Raw genomic sequence first — 18,878 nt, forward strand, 5'->3', positions numbered from 1 at the left:
AGAGCAGCACACGGAAATGCCGTTTACCTTCCCGCCAGAGTGGTACCTATTTATTTACTTGCACTTTGACATGCTTTCGAACTGCTATGTTTGAATACACACACACACACACACACACACACACACACACACACAGCACCCTCCACCTACACTTACGGATCTGAACGCTGCTTCTTAACATCTGCAATTGCCAAGTCCTTGCCCTGGGCGACGAAAATATGAAGTTCCTTCAGCTGCTCCACATAATCAATGGCAAACTGGAGGTTTCCTTTCACATCCACGTTCCCAAAGTCTCCGCTGTAGATGCTCATCACGCTGGTGCTGACCTGTAGAAGTCACCGAGCAAAGAACAAGCCCTTAAAAAAAATTTCCTTATCCCTTCCTGCAGACTCTTTTAAGGTGGGAAATAAATCTAAGTTCATGGCTGAACTTCATCTACGCATAGCTGAAGGCAGCAAAGAACAATTCAGAGTCCCTCTGCAGATGTCATCCCAGGGAGAGAGAATAGTTTATATTCAAATAATGCACGCTCATTTTCAAACCAGATGGGAAATCATCAAACACTACACATGCAAAGAGTGATTTTGTTGGATGGAACCCAGAAAAAAATATACATATCACTCTCTGCTCTCAGATATGCTAGCAGTTTTCCTCCATCTGCCTTCCTGCCTGTACTCACAAACCACTTAGAAATTTGTGCTCAGACCTGATAAATTATAAAGTGATTGGCAGCTTGGTTGTCCACCATTATGTTATACCACTTTCAGCATAACAGTTGCTTTACAACCTTCATCTTGCTTATTCTCAAATGATGTTATGCTAGAGGTCGCTGTTATTCGCATTTTACAGATTCATTTATTTAAAAACTAAGAATCGCAAGAGGAGCTCACTCGCGTCTGCCCAGCAAATTCAGGGCTGAGATAGGACTTTGGTCTACTTTGAACTCTCATGGACTATAGGAAGCCAGAACAGGATCAGAATTCTGTCTCAGCATATAGAATTTCACAAGGTTCATATAATGACTCCTGTTTTTTCCAGGAACAATAGGAATTGTGCCTACCTATGGTCTGTCTATTCAGACATCCTGCCAGCCAAAAACCATAGTTTCCAATTCTGGTTTGGTGGTTAATCACTAAACATGATCTCCCAGTTCCAACCTAACACCAAACCATGGATTCCTTAGCCATGGTTTGGCTGCATAACTATTAAGGCACCAGGATTGGCTACAGCTCCCTGCCAAGAATATCTTCAATGGCAAACTCAGGCTTATAATTTCACTGAAATGAATGCTTAGGAGCAGTAACTACAAATGCTCTGAAGGGCCCCCAAAAGGTTAGGCTGAACAGAAAATGGGAAATGAGAAGTTAATTCAGATAGCGAAAAGAATCTGGATGTTACAACTAGTTAACAGTCAACTGCAATAGCATCAAGCATCACACATCACAATATTAAACAGAGGCTCTGCTGCAACTGCAGAGTTAAAGAAAACGAAGTATTAGCAAAAGCAGTGTTATTAACTAAAGCTTTCGACTACATACAGAAGACAAGGACGCCAAGCCAGAAGAGCCACTAAGATTGGTTAGCGAACTGGGGCTCTTCTTGATTCTGCCAAGTGGGTAACTGCTGTCTGAAGCTGTATCTGTTTCTCTGTCATCGCTCTACAAGATATTACACAAAGAGAAAAAAAGAAGTCTGTGCAGGTGTTCAAAAAGTGGTGAAATATATTGCCATGCGGCACACAATTTCAACAAAGTAGGTCTGCCAAAGTAGGCTTGCCATTCTGCGATGCAAAACTGTAGGGGACAACCATTAATGAATAGCATGCAAGAACTTCGCTGTCTCAAATATATAAATCACGGAGAAATTAAGAAAGAGGCAAATGTGTGTTCAGTATATCGGCTGCCATCACTGTTCCTGGACCAGTAATACACCAAGTCCAAACTCCTACCTCAGAGACAATACACTACTCAGTGTGGATGCCCTGCTTAGCTTTACAGTTTAGCCTTTATGATTCAGATCAGGGCAAGCAGCAAGTGCCATTCTTGGACTCCATTTCCCATCAGCAGAAAGAGCCATAGCCTCTGCTTTCATTGCCGAAGGTCCCTGGGTTCAATCCAGGTGCGGCTGGAAAAGACTCACCTGAAACCCTGGAGAGCCACTGCCAGCCTGTGTGGGCCAGGGGGTAGCCAATGTGGTGTCCTCCAGATATTTTTGCTGGACTACAACTCCCATCATCCCTGGCCATTGGTCATGTTGGCTGGGGCTGATGGGAACTGTAGTCCAAGAAGATCTGGGAGGTGATGCATTGGCTATTCCTGAGCTAGATGGATCAACAGACTGATTCAGTATAAGGCACCTTCCTAGCTTCCCAGCCATTGTGACAATTTGTCAGGCATGATGGGAGTTCCAGCTGACAACATCTGGAGGGGTGCTGCGTTGCTTGATTCAGGACATTGCTTGATACACTGGCAGAAATCCCCAAGACTCACTCCTCCACCCTGACCTCTCAGGAACAAGCTAAGTAACAGTGTCAGAAGACTCAAGGCTGCAGTATTTGTCCTGAGCCGGTCAGCACTCCCTGAAAGTAGGCAGCCAAGATTCTGCATTTCTCAAACGAGCAAAAGACAAGCAAGCAAACAAAAACCCTTACCTCCTCCTGCGTAAATGTTGGGACTGATTTGCTCATCCTTTTGATTTTTTCCGGATGCGAGAACTGGCTATCAGGGAAAGAAGGTGCTGTGGAAACTGGGGGAAAAGCAGCAGTTCTTGTTTAGAGAGCTAATTAGATTCTAATATGGGGGGACGAGTCATAGATTGCTTTTGGAAATGAAGAAGACATGCATGAGAAACTTCAACATGCAGGATGCACTTACTAGGAGCTGCAACACATATGACAAGGAAGCTGCAACAAAGGACACGGACGAGAGCTGTGAATGCCCTTCCAACACTTCCAGCCAGTGGCGTAGCGTGGGGGGTGCAGGTGGGGCCGGCCGCACTGGGCGCAACATCTGGGGGTTAGGGTTAGGGGGCGCAAATCCACGGGTTAGGGGGCGCAAATCCACGGGTTAGGGGGTGCAAATTACTTGCCTTGCCCCGGGTGCTGACAACCCACGCTACGCCACTGCTTCCAGCCACCCTATACAGGGCACAATGGCCTCCAGATGTTGATTGACTACAACTCCCATTGGCCATGCTGGCTGGGACTGAATGGTGTATGCAGTCTGCAACATCTGCAGGGCGCCATATTGGCTTTTACACATTGGTTTTTTTTTCTGATGTGGGTATATTTTACAAAGCCTCCCACACACGATACCCGAAGACACTAAAATAAGGTGCAAGTATCTCCTGTTACTTCATTATGTCTGAAGTGACTCTTTCTCTAGCCAGGAACTGATATGACTCTATGGCAGAACAGGGTTTCCCCTACTTAACACATTAACTCCCCACCACCACCTAATTATTGATTTGAACCCAAGATTCCTCTTGCATGTCGTCCACTACGTGGCACTGGCTCCCCAGATATTTGACTTCAGATAGTTTTTTCAAATGTCAGTACTTGGAAATCTACAGTCGTGGGTTCTCAGTATCGTTGTTGGCATCTGTCTGTCTGAAGAGGAAATGGAATGTTCCTCTGGGGGTGAAGCTAAACAGCTGTGTTAGCAGCACCAAAGTGACCTCCCTTGGGCGCAATCCTGGGCAGTGTGTATGGAGGTCCTAGACGGCCCAGACGACAAGACCCTCACTGATGTGGTCCAAAAGAAAGCAGAGCAAGATGTTTGGCACCAGCTTGGCTGCAGGAGTTGATGGAAGGAGGCATACAAGGCACCATCCAACCATTCTTGATAGAGGGCTGAATTAAATGCACAAATTTTGCCTGCACCTAGCAAGATGTATGGGACTGTCCTTCTGCCCCCTGGTCCTATAGCTATGGATGGAGCATTGTGCTATTCAGGAATATAAAGAGCCTTTTTCATGATGCTGTCAGTTCTTCTTTACTAAGCCTTCCCTTTCCCATCCAGTATCACTATCAAGGTTTGATGCTGCAAGAATCCCAGGTGGTGGTTCTAAAAGGCTCAATGTTCAGGGATCTTCCCATTCCACAGCAAGTCCGTGAATTACAACTTGGTTGCAAACAGCAAATGGAACACACACAGCCCTACGCTAAATATGCATGACCTGCTGCAGAAGTAGCTTTACAAGATACAAGCCATTAGTAAAACAACAAGAAGAACAAGAACAAACTCCAAATGCAGTCAGCCAATATTAGCAGTAACAATAGAGTGTGAAGCCACAAAAGGTTTTAGCTACTGTGTGCAGGAAGGGACATTATTACTCACTTCCTGGAGCGCTCTCATCAGGCTGATCTGCTTTTTGATCTGGTCAAAATTGCAACGTTAAATACTGTCACACTCCGATGCCGCTCCTGGCTGTGCTATAATCACAGGTGAACCAGACACTATGCATGCAACGACTCAGCTATTTCCCCCCCAATCCTTGCTTCAGAATTCTATGCCTACTGCATTGCAGAATGCAGAAACCGCCTTCTTGACTGCTGGACCCACGATTGGTCTTGTCCACTCAATCCGGCAGAACCTTTCTTCGCAAGCAGGGGAAGTCCCTAACTCATCAAGGGTTTGAGACCCATCAATTACCCTCACCTGGTTTAGACAGCCAGTCAAAGCCATTTCCTGGGATGTGGCCGCTGTCGCATGCTGACAGCTTCTAGGAACCACAGGTGAGAGCTGAGTGCAGGCTGGGGACCCAAGGTGGACAAACTGCCCCAGAAGGAGAACAGCATGTCCCCCAACAGAGGGACAACCCCTCCCGTACACCCCAACAGCACTATAGACACACAGATGAACACGACTCAGGAGTCTAAATCATGCAATACTCTTATCTAAAAACCTGGCAGGCAGAAAAGTCTTTTGCTGCTAAGAACGAAGAAACACTACTGAAGCAGGTTACGTTCATGCAGGCACAAATAAAATAGTTACCATCTTCTGCACTAAGCATTAAATCTTCCTTTGGGAGGTTTCCTTTATCTGCACAAGAGGGGGGGAAACGTTGACATAGTTAGACATTCCTGCTGTTTAGGGAGGTCGCTGTGGGCTCTCAACATAGTCCTCTAGAGGTGGGAAAGAAAGATGCTAACTCGGGAGCTTAAAGCCACAGGCAAACGCTTAGAAGCCTTTTTTAATGAAATATTACTGTGTAAAGAAATGCACCTTAAAAAATGAGGCAGCCATGCCATCCTTTCTAGCACAAACTACATGGCAGTTACGTTGTGGGCACCTAGGAGCCCCAGAAGTTGCATCTGAGGCCTTGCAGGGTTTCTCCCGGAAGTTGTGTCGGAGGCCCCGTGAGGCCTCGGATGCCACTTCCGAGGCCCTGCAAGGTTTTCAATGCGACTTCCGGGGCCTCGTGAAGCACCGGAAGTCGCGTCAGAGGCCCTTTGGTGTGGGTGCTGAGCAGGCTTTTGTGGGTACCTGGAAGCCCAGGGTCCCTTATAGTTGGTGCCAGTGCTTGCACAATCTACATTATGCTGGTGCCGCACATTTCCCCAGAGGAACACCATTAAGTGACTTTAACTTGGTGCTACATTGGATACAACCCTTAAAAAAAAAAAAAAGTATCTTGGGATGCATAGACCTTCCAAAGGCAATTCTTAACAACAATGAGGCAGGTGGAGAAAAGAATTCTAAGAAAACCTTCAGGGAGTATGGAAGACATCAGACAAGTTTTTTTGCTCACTTGATGTGGCTGATGGTATGTCCTCTAGACTTTTGGAAGGGATCTGCCTATTTGAACTCCTTTTCAAAGCCTCCTTTACAGGGTTTAGTTCTTCTTCCGAACCTGTTTCAAGACAAAAACACATGAACACTGCACAACGCACAGGCATGTACCTTAAACAAGCATAGCCCTTTTTTAAAAAAATAAATAAATAAATAGCTTTGGTGGGGGGAACCCACAGGTGTTTCAGCTAAGAGGCTAAGGCAACCTTGGGTCCTCATATACAGGTGGACTACAACACCTATAATTCCTGATAAACGGCCATGATGGGAGGCAATGATGGGGGTTATAGTCCAACAATATCCAGGGAACCAAGAAGGCTAAGCTAAAGTGTGAACTGGAAAGATTAAGCTGTTATGTAGCACACATCATTTTATTTTTTAAGTTGCTTCTGTGTGAAGCAACGAATAAGTCGAATAAATAAAAGCAGCCATCATGCTGCCCAACAGATGTTGTTGGACTACAACTCCCATTATCCCTGACCCCTGGGCCATGCTGACTGGGGCTGATGGAAGCTGGAGTCCAACACCTAGAGCAGTGTTTCCCAAACTTGGGTCCCCAGCTGCTTTTGGACTACAATCCCCATCATCCCCGACCACTGGTCTTGCTAGCTAGAGATGATGGGAGTTGTAGTCCAAAAACAGCTGGAGACCCAAGTTTGGGAAACGCTGATTTAGAGGGTACCATGTTTGCCATTGCCTAGAGAGCACAGCTCCCTTCCTGAGCCCCAACTGACTGGCAAAGGGGAGGGCAGGATTCTAAGAGGCAAATGTTAGCAAGCCTATTGCGCAGCTGCAAGGAGGGTGTCTATCCATTGTTCTGGGAGATTATGGGGAAATACACATATATGCAAAGCAGTATGCATGTCCTGCTTTTAATCCAAGGTGAAGGGTTGGAAAAGAGTCCCAAGAAGATGGGAATAACTACCTTAGAGAAATGATGCAAAGGGAAATTGTTACGATGTGCCCTTGGGTTTATTGCACTAGACCAGGTGTGGAAGAACCTTTGGCTCTCTAGGTGTGACTTAACTGCAGCTCTCATAATCCCTGGCCATTGGTCACAATTTCTGGAGGTGGAGCTGATGAGAGTTGTAGCTCAGTAACATCCGGAAGGTCAAAGGTTCTCCAGACCTGCAAAGGGATCTGGTGCCCAAAACACACTTTTTAAACCATAGGACTCTGTTTACAGGGTGGCCAAGTGCACAGAAAAGCACTGTGCCAGCAGGGTACCAGGCACCTGTCACCTCAATTTGCCCAGAGGCATGTTTGTGTCAGGTGCCTCAGCATCTTCTAAGTACCCAGCAATACCCCCAATTGAACAAGGTACCCAATATTTGACATTGGGGGGCTAATTTTTACCATTCTGATTGTCTACTATTGATCTATTAATGTACTAAAAATATTTCCCCCTTGGGTTAATCTTCATAAAGCATACACACCACCCAGAGATAAGATCAAATAATTTAAAAACTGCTCACGAGTTGAACTTCTTTGGAAACCCACAAAAGAATTGCGGCTTTCATCTGAAAGGTTGGATTCAACGCTCCTGGCATCTTCATCCTCTTCGTTGCCATCAGCGTGACGGGTGGCAAGCAGCTCAACCTGTCTTGTTTTAGGAGGGTTCCCCTCTTCCGCACCCTCTTTTTCACTTCCACCATCGAGATAGGCACTGGCAGTAGCAGAATCTTCTCTCCCTTTTTCATATTCCTCCTCCCTCTTACCTGCCTTGGCATGAGTGAAAGAATCTTCCCTTCTTCCCAGGAGCGGAGCTTCAGGTGATGCTAGGTTAAGCTGAATAGTTTTTTGGAAAACCACATTCCTTTCAGGGGTGCCAGAAAACTTTTCTCGGTCTACGGTTTGGTTATCTTGCTTGAAAGTCTTGCCCTTGAGCGGTATTTTAACCTCGGTTCGAAAGTCGCTCGGCACGCTCTCAACAGACGTTTGTGTTTTTACGGCTAAACCTCCCTGAAATCCTGACTCATCAGTCACTTTCTTCTCTTCTTCATTGGACAGAAGCAAAGCAGCACCAGAGATTTCTCCAAAAAGCTTTTCTAAGCTGGATTTGAATACAGAACCGTCTTTTTCTAGGGCAACAGATTTTGTTACAGTTTCATTTACGTCTTGGGGAAGAAGGCCCGTCGTGCTCTCTGAGCCATGGGCACCATGGATGCTCTCCTTCATTCTGATATCCAACCATCTCATTTCAGAAGGTTGCATCTGGGCAGTTTCTTCAAGGAGTTTCCGGAAGCCTGAATTAAATTCTCTTTGCTTCAACTTGGATGGAGCAACTTCCTTGTTTACAGTTTCATTAATCTCTTGACCATAGCCAATTCCCTGCGGGCAAACTAAATCTACAGTCCGATTAGACTCACTCTCTGTTTGTGCCCCATGACCACTGTTTGAGTCTTTCTGGCTTTCTGGAAGAACTTCAACATCTTCCTTGAGCAGATTTTGGAAGCTGGCTCTGAGTTCAGCTTGCCTGAAATTGGAGGGAGGAGTAGCTTTTTCTATCATCTCAATTATCTCTTTATCATAAATTGAACTTGTTTTCTGATGGGGCTGTAATGAACCATGGGCTGGCTTAGGAACTGCAATGTCTTTGAGCAAAATTTCGGAGCTCTCCTTAAGCAGTTTGCTTAAACTGTCTCTAAATGCCACATGCTCAGCCGAATTTGGTTTAACAGTTTTCACAACCGTCTCTGCCACTTCTGTAGGTTGCTCACCAACATTCCCTTGAGCTCTTATGTTTTCCTGGTTTGAAAATGACAACAGCACAGCTGCCTCTCCTGCTGGCCCACCCTGCATTGTAGTCAATAACTTGCCACTGTCTTCGTCCGTATCTAAACTTCGGTCAAGTGTCCCACCAACAGCCTCTTTAGGAGGATTGGCCATTTGGGGTGAAACAGGAATGATCTTTCTGGTCGCCAGCTCAGAAGACCTCTGCTGCAGTTCCCCAGGGACACTGTCAATTTGTGCTTTCAAAATACTCTCATTTGTGGGTGTTTCTGGCAATTCCTTCAAAAGAAAGGCTAGTTTGGCATTCAAATCGTTGCCTTGCCTTTTTGATGGAACATTAGCTTCTGCCGCTGTCTCGAAAACCTCTTTCGTGGGAGAGTTTGCTCTGTTCTGACTGGCGAGACGAGCGTCAGGCAGTATCAGTTTTGGCAAAGGAATCTGGAAGAATTCTTCCTGAGAAGTAGCTTTTAGATCCGTTTGGCCTTCTTCCCTGTTGGGAGATTTTCCAGACACCAAATCTGAATCTTCTGTTAATCCAGATGAATCCCCCAAATGCTTTTTGAATGCAATGTGTCTATCCTTGGGTGGGACATCTTTTTGTATTGTTCCATCGGTTTCCCAGGACTCCACTCTGCTATTTTTTTCATCCGTGTCACGGCTGCGTTCCATCACCTTATTAAAAAAACGCCTCTTTTCCAATGGAGAATGTGCTTGTTCAGAAACATCCGCCGCTATATGACGACTGGGTGAGGAGCTCTCATCTGAGGTGTCCTTTAGCAGCCTCTCTAAGTTAGTGACAAAAGCAGTGGTGTCAGCTTTTGGTGGAACCAAAGTTCTGCTTACAGTCTCTGGAACCTCAGAGACTCTTCCATCTGCACCTGCAAAAACAGCCCCCTGCTGTTGATTCTGGTCACTGCAAGATGCTTGCACCTCTGTTGCTAACTCCACCTGTGGAACCCCTTTCTTGTCAGCCAGAGGATAAGCCAGCAAGGACTCCTGAAATGCTTCTTTCAACAGTTTCTGCACGCCACTGTTAAACAGACTGTGCTGCACTTTGGATGGAGCTTTTGTTTTTTCTATATACTCTTCCACCGGGCGCACAGTCTTTCCCTCTGCAGGGGCAAATTCTACATTTCCTAATGGCACAGCATTCACTGATGGGGAGAGAGCTGTCCCTCCTGCTTGTTTTGGGACAACACGGTTTGCTTCCAATACATTTTGTTCCTTCACGTCAAATCCTTGGAGGATCGGTTTTTGCTGTTCACCTTCCAGCACTGCCTGGCTAGTTCCTTCCCTGACTTCTTCCAACTCTTTCAGATACCTTCCTGAACTACTTTGCCTGCCCCTTGGAACAGTCGCCTTCGCCTTGGTTTCATCCATTCCGCTCTGCGGCTTAGTACCCCCATCCCAAAAGTTTCTCAGGCTTTTGAACTGTGAAGGATTGAGCATCTGAGCCTTTGCCTCTTCGTCTGCTTTTTCCTTTAAAGCGTGAATCTTAAAGTGTGGCTTCTGCTGCAGAACAGATGACGCTCTCTCTGTTTCCAAACCGTCAGCTTGTAAACCTCCATCCTCTTTAGAGAGAATCATGCTGGGTCTTGGGCGCGAATTATTTGCATCCAGCAACTCTGTAAATGCATTATTCCTCTGGTCACTTGGGGGTATTTTGCCAGATTCATCAACAATACGGCCCCCTTCGAATTTATCCATTACATTTGGTCGAACTTTTCCTGAAGGCAACTTAATGCTATTATCATCAGGTCCAGAGTCATCCGCACCAATTTCAACTTTTCTGAAGGTTACTAAATTATATGTGCCTTGTTCGTTATCAGATTCTCCAGTAACATATCCTGAGGAGCCGCCCACTGGTTTTATTCTGCTGCGTTCCTCTTTATAGATTGGTATCCGGTTACTCCCAGGAGTGCTTTCACTTAATAGGCCTTCCTTATTTGCAAGTTTTGGGTTCATCGCCTCTCTTTCCCAGAAAGCCCTGATATTCTTGACTTTTCTTGGAACCTCTGATTCTTTGGATTCATCTTGAGGTAAGGTAAGAAGATTCCCTCTACTGGGGTGCTGCATGGTTTTGTCATCTAGATGCCCAGATTCTTTCCCTTTAGGTTCATTAAACAGCTCTCCAGATTGATGCTCAGAGTTTGCTCCTTCCGAAAAAGCTTTAACACCTCCAGCCCCATTGGGCGTAACATCTCCCCTTTCTGTTACTTTTCCCAAAGAAGAGCCAACACTTTTCAAACCTGGTTTTCCCTTTGCATCTTCCAACATCTTCTGTTCTTTGCCCAAAGCACTTTTGTCCTCCGTTTCAACCTTGCCTCCCGCAGCCCTTTCATCTCTCTCGTTTGCAGGCTGGCCAATGGCCTGAAAACGTGTTCTCTCATTTAAATGAATGTCCTGCCCTTGGGAGCTAGAGGAAGCAACCTCCCTTGTTTTGCTTTGATCTTCTAGTAACAGGCTGCCTGGACTTCCATCCTTTGTAAATGGCGACCCACCCGGAACGTTTACCATTTCGTGGAATCGATAGTCCTTGCTGGTTGGCTCTTCTCCTTCACGTAGGGAAGAATGCAGATTTAACATATCTGAACTGCAGCCTTTATCTTTTGCCGTTGCAGCAGATTCTCTTGCCTTGGATATATCCATTTCCTCTGCAAGTCCCGCATCTTGCGGAAGCATCTCTTTTTCATCATCACTGGAACTTCTTTTAAACCAGTCGAGCACCTTAGATATGGACTCATCGGCTGCCTTCAAGATCTCAGCAGTGTATTTGTCAGATTTGGAAACCGTTTTAGCACTCGGAGCCTCAACCAGAGCTTGCTTACCTTGTTCAAGGTCTGCAGAGCCAACTTTTGGCACCTGAGGGTCTTCTGTTTTAGGCAGCTGCTGGTCTGCAAGAGACAACCAATTTTTGTTGTTGTAGTAGCGAAACTGCCTAATTAAAGAAGCCTCAGTCAATCGAATTGATTGTAATGAATGGGCCAGATCTGCATAAAATCAGCATGTGACTAAGCTGAAGATGGTGCATTTGCGACACAGCAGCTAGTTTCATCCCTTCTGGATGAGAGTGGGGATAAAACGCCTCTTCTAAGATGTTGCCTGGCATGTGATGAATTTATAATTTAAAAAGCATTTGTTTAAAAAGGATTCTATTGCCTGATTGAAAAGATTTTCAGCCAATCGGTTAATCAATTCAAGGTTGCAGTTCCAGTTGGAATACAAGCTTCCCCCCCCCCAAAGCAATCAATTTCTTTGAAATGTTAGCAATGATGGTAATATGTTTTAAATAAATGTGACCTAGTAATTATTGAGAATAAGGTGCAACATATGAGCTTTAATCTGATGCCTCAACCGCAAACTATGCAAGCAAAGGAAAGCTCCCTCTTTTTAGTCGTGATTCCTGCGTTGCCAGGGATTGGACTCAGTGACCCTGGGGGTCCCTTCCAACTCTACAATTCTATACAATTCTATTCATGTTCTGCTCAAGGGTTTTCTGCAGGGATCTCGTCGGTCACTGGGAAAGGCTGGACTGGAATGGTCTGATCCAGCAGGTCTCTTGTGTTCTTAACCAGGAAGTGGAGGGAGGGGACTCTGGCTGCACTTTCTAAACCAGGGGTCAGCAAACTTTTTCAGCAGGTCCACTGTCCCTCAGACCTTGTGGAGGGCCAGACTATATTTTTTTTTTATGGGGGGGAGGGGAGAACGAATTCCCATGCCCCACAAATAACCCAGAGATGCATTTTAAATAAAAGCATACATTCTACTCATGTAAAAACACCAGGCAGGCCCCACAAATAACCCAGAGATGCATTTTAAATAAAAGGGCACATTCTACTCATATAAAAACATGCTGATTCCCGGACCGTCCGCGGGCTGGATTTAGAAGGTGTTTGGGCCGGATCCGGCCCCCGGGTCTTAGTTTGCCTACCCACGTTCTAAACAACAGCAACAGCTAGATGAAACCTCAGCCTCCTCCTTAAACAGAGTTACTTACCAATTACACAAAATGCAAGCTTTGCCCCTGTCAAGACTTAAAAACCTGCACGCCCCAATTCTGATATGATTTCAAATCAGTGGCAGCACAGCAGCCAAAGGAGTGCATCTTGAAGAAAAGTGATCAGCGAGTGTGTCGGGATGTGTTGATGGGAAGCGAGAAAACAAGCAAATGGTTAGGCCTTGAATTGATCAGGGTTAAGATAGTAAAAGCATTAGGGATCCCTCCAGATGGCAGACAGCTAGACAGGGGCCTGAAAATCTCACTAAACTGTTAACTCACTGGGATATGCTATTATTTCTTACCAGGTGTGCTTTTCGAGATGTCCTGTTCAAGGCTCGGCGGCTTAGTTTTGATCTGAGGCTTTGTGGTATCGGTTTGTTCTTCCCTCACTGAGGGAAAGGTCTTGCTAGAAGGTTCACTTGGAATTGTAGGTCCCGCAACAGGATGTTTCTCAGGCTGCAACGTATTGGGTGGCAGACCCGAGTTCTTGGCACCGTGAGAACCTAGAGCCGTTCCCTCTCCTTGGCTCTCAGTGTTACCGTTTAAGGCTGGAGAATGGGCGCGAGGAGGCTTAGACGGGAAAGACTGGCGACTCTGAAGCGCACCTGGGTCGCCCACTCCGTTCCCACTGGCCTTGGTGTCGTCGGAGTCCAACAAAACGAACTCCCCGGATTCCTTGCCCTCGTGCAACTCAAGGCTCTGCGGGCGCTCCTTCCTACTGACGCTGGACGAGAACCGGACCTGCTTCAGCCTCTCCAACGAGTTTTCGGAGAAGCCTTCGGATTCGCCTGGAGGAGGCGGGCTCTTCTCCGCAACACGTTCAAGGGCGGTCGGGGCTGGCAATCTGCTTTTGCCGGAGGGCTCCAAAGTTTGGTTCAAGCGGAGCACTTCGGAATCGGTGGAGCTGGAGCTGGAGCTGCGCTTCAGGATGCCCCTGGGCAGAGACCCCTGGCCGTTAACCTGCTTGATCCTTTTCGGAGCCTTGGGAAAGGGCTCTTCGCTCTTCAAGCTGACGTCTGATGTCTTGTGGATGTTCCTCCTGGCTTTTGGCACAGGTGGTTTCCCTGCCTGCCTCTGCAAGTCGTTCGGTTCTGCAGGAGCCTGTTGAGGCTCCTCTACCCTGCTGTGGTTTGTTACGTCTACCTTGGGCTGGTTTTCTACCGAATGCGGGTCTGCAAAACAAGATGCAAAGCGCACACAAACCAAAGGGTAAAACACACTACATGTAAGGGACACACGTTAGTTGCGAAAAAGGGGGTACATGCAACTAAGTAAAAGCATTATTGCGTGTCTTGGGGAAGGAATTGCATCAATGTGCTTGTTAAAGTAAAAAAAAAAATATGCAACGTAACAAGGCAGGACCAGTTTAAGCTTTAACTTGGGCCTGATCTACGTATGTAGCAGACTGAGAACCGTTCCACTTCATGCTGTAGGCTTCTGTGTGACTGTGTGGTTTTTATTCATTTTTTTATACTTGTGCCATGCCATAAAAACCTCCCTGTATACTGCAAAAAAGGGAAACCTAACAATTCCTTAGGAACATGGAGTCATTAACACGACACCCAAAATGTAAACGTATTTTGTCACACAACACCCAAAATGTAAACATATTTTGTCACAAGTTTTCAGTGTCTCCACAGAAACAACACAGATTACGTATTTAGAAACCTTCACCTTTCTCCATCGCCATTCCATGTTCAGGCTGCTCATTTTTTGCATGATCTTCTAGTAGGGTTGATTCGTTGAATGGGTTTTTCCTTTGCTAGAACAAAATAAGAATGTTCCGCTTAACACTACAGTATTACTGGGGGAGAGAGAGCTTGGGAAGGAAGGAAGGAAAATGGAAAACATAACAGCAAGTTTTGCAGGTCACAGTAAGGCAAACTATGGCTTACCAGGACCAGGTGAATGTGGAGGCTTCCAGAGAAGGGGTTTTTTACTCCAATGCTGTGCTGAGTTAACCCAAGTTTTGGCTTCACACATTGGCCAAAACCAGACGTGGTTTAGCGCTCTCCCTGCTTACCATTTAGCCAAGAATAAACCTGTCTTTTTCTTCCTGTGGTTTTAAAAGCTTGCTAAGAAAATGGGTGGCAGCAGAAAACGGTCATGTCAAGGAACCTTGAGTTACTGTGAGTGGGACTTCCATGCATCCTGAGATATGAAAAATCTAAAACAACACAAAAATCTAAACTTGCATATATAAAAAGGGGGCTTGAGGGGAGCATTTTTCCTCTAAGTGGAAACCATGGAAACCCATTTAATTTTTTTCTTTTAAAGGAGGGAGGAAATGGTTATCATCCAGGGGTTCCTGAAGTACAACCTGAGTTCCAAAATGAGGACAACAAAAGCTTGCTGCTTTTTAAAAGACGAGGGAATCCCTAAACACACACACACACACTACCAAGCGATGGGACCAGATCCATAATTTGCAAACGGGCAGCTAAAAAAAACACAGCACAGCAAATATTGAACACACAAATACGGACCCTTATAGTGAGATATATTTGACCATTTACAGATCACTGCATTGCTTGCGTGCTAGTGAGGCCCTCCCACTTCAATAAATACCAAAGTGTGTGGGAACATATCCAATATCTCCAGTCTAACCAGAACTTCCAGGCTACAGCCTGTGACTGTTGCTCAGGTTTGACCATAGCTGCAGTCCACATTTCAGCTCAAAAGGTTGGTTGCTCCACTACTCTCTATGCAATTCATGTCAAAGTAATTTTATGGGGGGGGGCGGATACCGATATAGTTTCAAAGGAAGCTTAAAATGAACTCCCAATTGCTCATTTGTTGGAGCAAGGTACACTCCTCGCCTGATCCCATCAGCTGATGAGTAGTGGGATCATGTATTGCTCCAGGATCAGGAAAGGGGTTGCATTGAAACCTGTGTTAAAATTGGGTGGGAAACGTGCTTTGGCAAGGGTTTCATTGAGAACCCCTTCATAATCCTGGAGCAAGCCTCTTTGAAGCCACGCTTTCAAAAGAGACTCATCACCTGACGCCACTGTGATGTCAGCTGGCAGGGGGGCAGCCCACCCACCTGTCAAATTTGGCCTGGCAATTTAAGATCTGGCGGCTCACTGGGCGGTGTGAGGGGAGGTTCCCTACCCCTGGTGTAGTTAATTCCTTTGGCAATAACACAGAGATCATGGCGCCCGTGTTGTTTTCTCATTGTCTTCCATCCAGGATACTGACAATGAACTCACCTTAGATGGTGAGGCAGCTAACTTCCTTGTTTTTTCTTGAGGCGTCTCTAATGCGTCAGAGGCTGCACTGAACACTTTGGGGCTGTAAAGAAAAAGAAGAACCAGCCCATTACTTGGAGGCTGCTATGCCACACACTGAAACTAGCTTGAATATCAGGGCTCCCATGCAAGGAACTCGAGGCATCGGTAACTATTTTAGTTTCAGCCATTAAGACCTTGGAGCTGGGTGCACAGACCCTCAAGTTATCCCACCTGCAATGTATTTAATCGATTCTCCTCCCTCTCTCACACAATGTCACAGGATACCCCTTCATGCCTAAATGAGGAATCAGAAAGGCTTTAAGTGAAGGCAATCTGATTCGTCATTTGCAAAAAGTGTTTGTGAGGTTGCAAGTCAAGAATTGCAGAGAAATTCCAACCATCTCCATATGAAAGTCTATTGCCTCTATATTTAAAAGATCTCACTTTCTCTACACGTTACTAAACAAGGCAGAGCTCCTGTGCTGAGGCAGTGAAGGGTTGTGTTATGTCTACATGAAGCAGCGATTCTGAACATTCACACACAAAACTTTGCAAGACAAAGAGGTCTTTAGAAAGCACTGCCTCCTGCCCCCATTTTCTATGTAAGTACCCAGAGCTCTAAACAAAAGAGACAGAAACAAAATGTGTGAAGGGCTGTTACATGGAAGATGGAGCAAGCTTGCTTTCTGCTGCTCCAGAGGGTAGGACCCACCAAACCAATTGATTCAAATGCAAGGAAGGAGATTCCGGCTAAACATTGGGAAGGACTTTCTGATGGTAAGAGCAGTTCAACAGTGGAATGGAAGGTCATGTGGACCTTTCCTGGAGGTTTTAAAGCAACGATTGGCTAAAGGGATTTTTTAGCTGTAATTCCTGCATTGTAGGAGGGTGGAATAGATGACTTTTGCAGTCCCTTCCAACTCTACAATTCTAAGATTCGGTGAACAGAGCATCGTTGCAAAACAATACACAGGGCCTTGCCTCAGTGATAGCACACATACCTTATACACAGAAGGCCCCAGGGACCATCCAAAACCCTAGAGAGCAGTTCCACTTCTCCGTTGATAATACTGAGCTAGATGGAGTCATGGCTACGTGAAAGGCAGCCCCCCACCCTGTGTTCCTAAAGCCAATGATGGCTGTCAAACCCTCCTAACCAGATATAAGTAGCCACTTGAGAACTGACTGTGTTTGCAAAGGAGGGAACATGCCTGCAGCCCAGGTGCGGTTTCTGAATCATCTTAGCACAAACACCCACAAAAGGAAGCACCACAAAACAGGAAGCAAAGTAAATCCAAAAGGTGCAGAAGTCAAATTTATGGAAACCAGCTGTGTCAACTTGTTTTGGGCTGTCCTAGTGGTGCAGTGATAAAACTGCTAACGCATTTGCAAAGCTAAGCAGGGTCTGGTATGGTTGCAAATTGGATGGGGGGCCACATGTTGAGATTACCACATTGCAGGGGGTTGGAATCTCGGGGTCCTTTCCAGCTCTCTGAGTCTATGAGCAGACAACTCTTTTTCACAAACATCCATTATAGTTACTTTAATTAACCTCCACCCTAACACTTCTGATCTTTTCCTACATTTATCCTGGCAAGTGGTATTTACTGTGGCTTATAGTACAATTTGACAGCTGCACCCAGGAAAATTCCGCCATAGTTGACAGATGGAGCCAAACACCCTTCTTCCACGCCTGTGCCATCTCCAAGCTTGACTACCATAAGGGGACAGTCCTTGAAGTTTCATTTAGGATGATGTAGGAGATGGGAAGCAGGCCTGGTTGCAGATATGGAACCAGGAGGAAAATCATACAAAAAACAACTGCTCTGATTTCCTCCATCTGACCAGCTTGGGTTGCTGTGTACTATGAAAGTCTGGAAGAGAAGGGGGCCTCAGGTCACTCACACCCTTCAAAATAATAACAACAACACCTTCAGCAATGTGAATTTCCACCGTCAGCTTTGTGCGACACACCTAAAGGACTTCTCACTTAAAGTACACTTCTCTCTTCCCACCCACAAAAAGGTAGGTAAATACTACTCTGGAGAAAAGGAACAGTTCATGAAATTGACAGCCCTTCCCTCACTTTAAACAAGGGCGATTTTCATTTATTGCAGTTCACATCAAAGGCACATTCCTTTCTAACCCAGAATGTCTATAGGTGTGGATGGGGCTAACATTTGCTCTAATAAAAAGGGGAGGGTATTCAGTGTGTGAAACGACGAGGCATTACCCATCATGCCACATATAACAAATAATTCTAACAGGCCACTAAAAAATTAATATCGACAACAGGAATATAAAGGCGCCATTGTAGGTTTATCAAATGATGCTGATACTCGCCATTAGCATCGAGACAACACGGTTTCTGACTACAGTATTTTGCTTTGTGATATTCTCCCAAATAGATTCCGTCTTTTGGAAGCTAGCTGTCAGAGGCAACTACAATAGTCCCCACAACACAATTCTATTTGCTGAACAATACTGATATATCATGACAACAACTATTTACATCACTCAACTAGGTTCCCTGAGACACACTGAAAATTGTTCTCTAGGTAAAGTTAAAATATACAGTTAATTAAGTCACAATGCTGAAGGCTGCGTTTTCTGAATCAGTTCAACTGATCAACTGGTTTATAAAACAACAATAACAACAAAGTTATCGACACGTTTCTCTGAGTGTCTAACCTTTCATCAGATTTCGATTCCACCTCTGCCTCTTTTATGGCACCCAGCAATTCTGGAGGCGTGAAAACTTCTTTATTGACATTGTTCACCCAGCTGCTCTTTGTCTTGTCTGACTTACTTTGACTCAGTTCTGCTGAAACAAACGGGAAAGGTTACCTTGCATTTTCTCTGTAAATGCTCAAAACTATGGATACCAACGAGCTTTTAAATTAGCACACAGTTAAGCACCCACCTTCCAGCCTATTCAAGATTCTAAGTCTTAAAAGGCATTTCCATAGTTTTGTAACTCCTGGGGTTTTTAAACAACTATTTTTTAACATGCGAAATATGCTTTATAAGCACAAGCCATTGGAACAAACCCTGTTATAACAAACGTGATTCATGAAAGAGTTACAAATGTCATAAAAATCCACATTAAGTAGACCTTAG

The 18,878-nt window shown here is 45.4% G+C and overlaps 1 protein-coding gene across 13 annotated transcripts in view; it reads right to left on the reverse strand.

Moving 5' to 3' along the window:
- The window catches only part of SYTL2 (synaptotagmin like 2), a 66,325-nt gene that overhangs the window by 9,110 nt on the left and 38,337 nt on the right, over positions 1-18,878 (reverse strand). For 3 of the 13 annotated variants that reach the window (XM_079973278.1, XM_079973279.1, XM_079973281.1), the window contains 11 exons: positions 18,450-18,582; positions 15,738-15,819; positions 14,200-14,287; positions 12,828-13,697; positions 11,354-11,419; positions 5,752-5,853; positions 4,995-5,042; positions 4,338-4,376; positions 2,651-2,745; positions 1,539-1,658; positions 157-326 (listed from right to left, as the gene is read on the reverse strand). In XM_079973278.1, coding sequence (XP_079829404.1) covers positions 157-326; positions 1,539-1,658; positions 2,651-2,745; positions 4,338-4,376; positions 4,995-5,042; positions 5,752-5,853; positions 11,354-11,419; positions 12,828-13,697; positions 14,200-14,287; positions 15,738-15,819; positions 18,450-18,582 — 1,813 coding nt within the window. Of the gene's footprint in view, positions 1-156; positions 327-1,538; positions 1,659-2,650; positions 2,746-4,337; positions 4,377-4,994; positions 5,043-5,751; positions 5,854-7,267; positions 11,325-11,353; positions 11,420-12,827; positions 13,698-14,199; positions 14,288-15,737; positions 15,820-18,449; positions 18,583-18,878 lie in introns of those variants that run through there. The other 10 variants (XM_079973280.1, XM_079973270.1, XM_079973272.1 and 7 more) reach the window with 9 other exon arrangements.

The sequence above is a fragment of the Podarcis cretensis genome (assembly GCF_951804945.1).
Source record: "Podarcis cretensis genome assembly, chromosome: 4".
Taxonomy (NCBI): domain Eukaryota; kingdom Metazoa; phylum Chordata; class Lepidosauria; order Squamata; family Lacertidae; genus Podarcis; species Podarcis cretensis.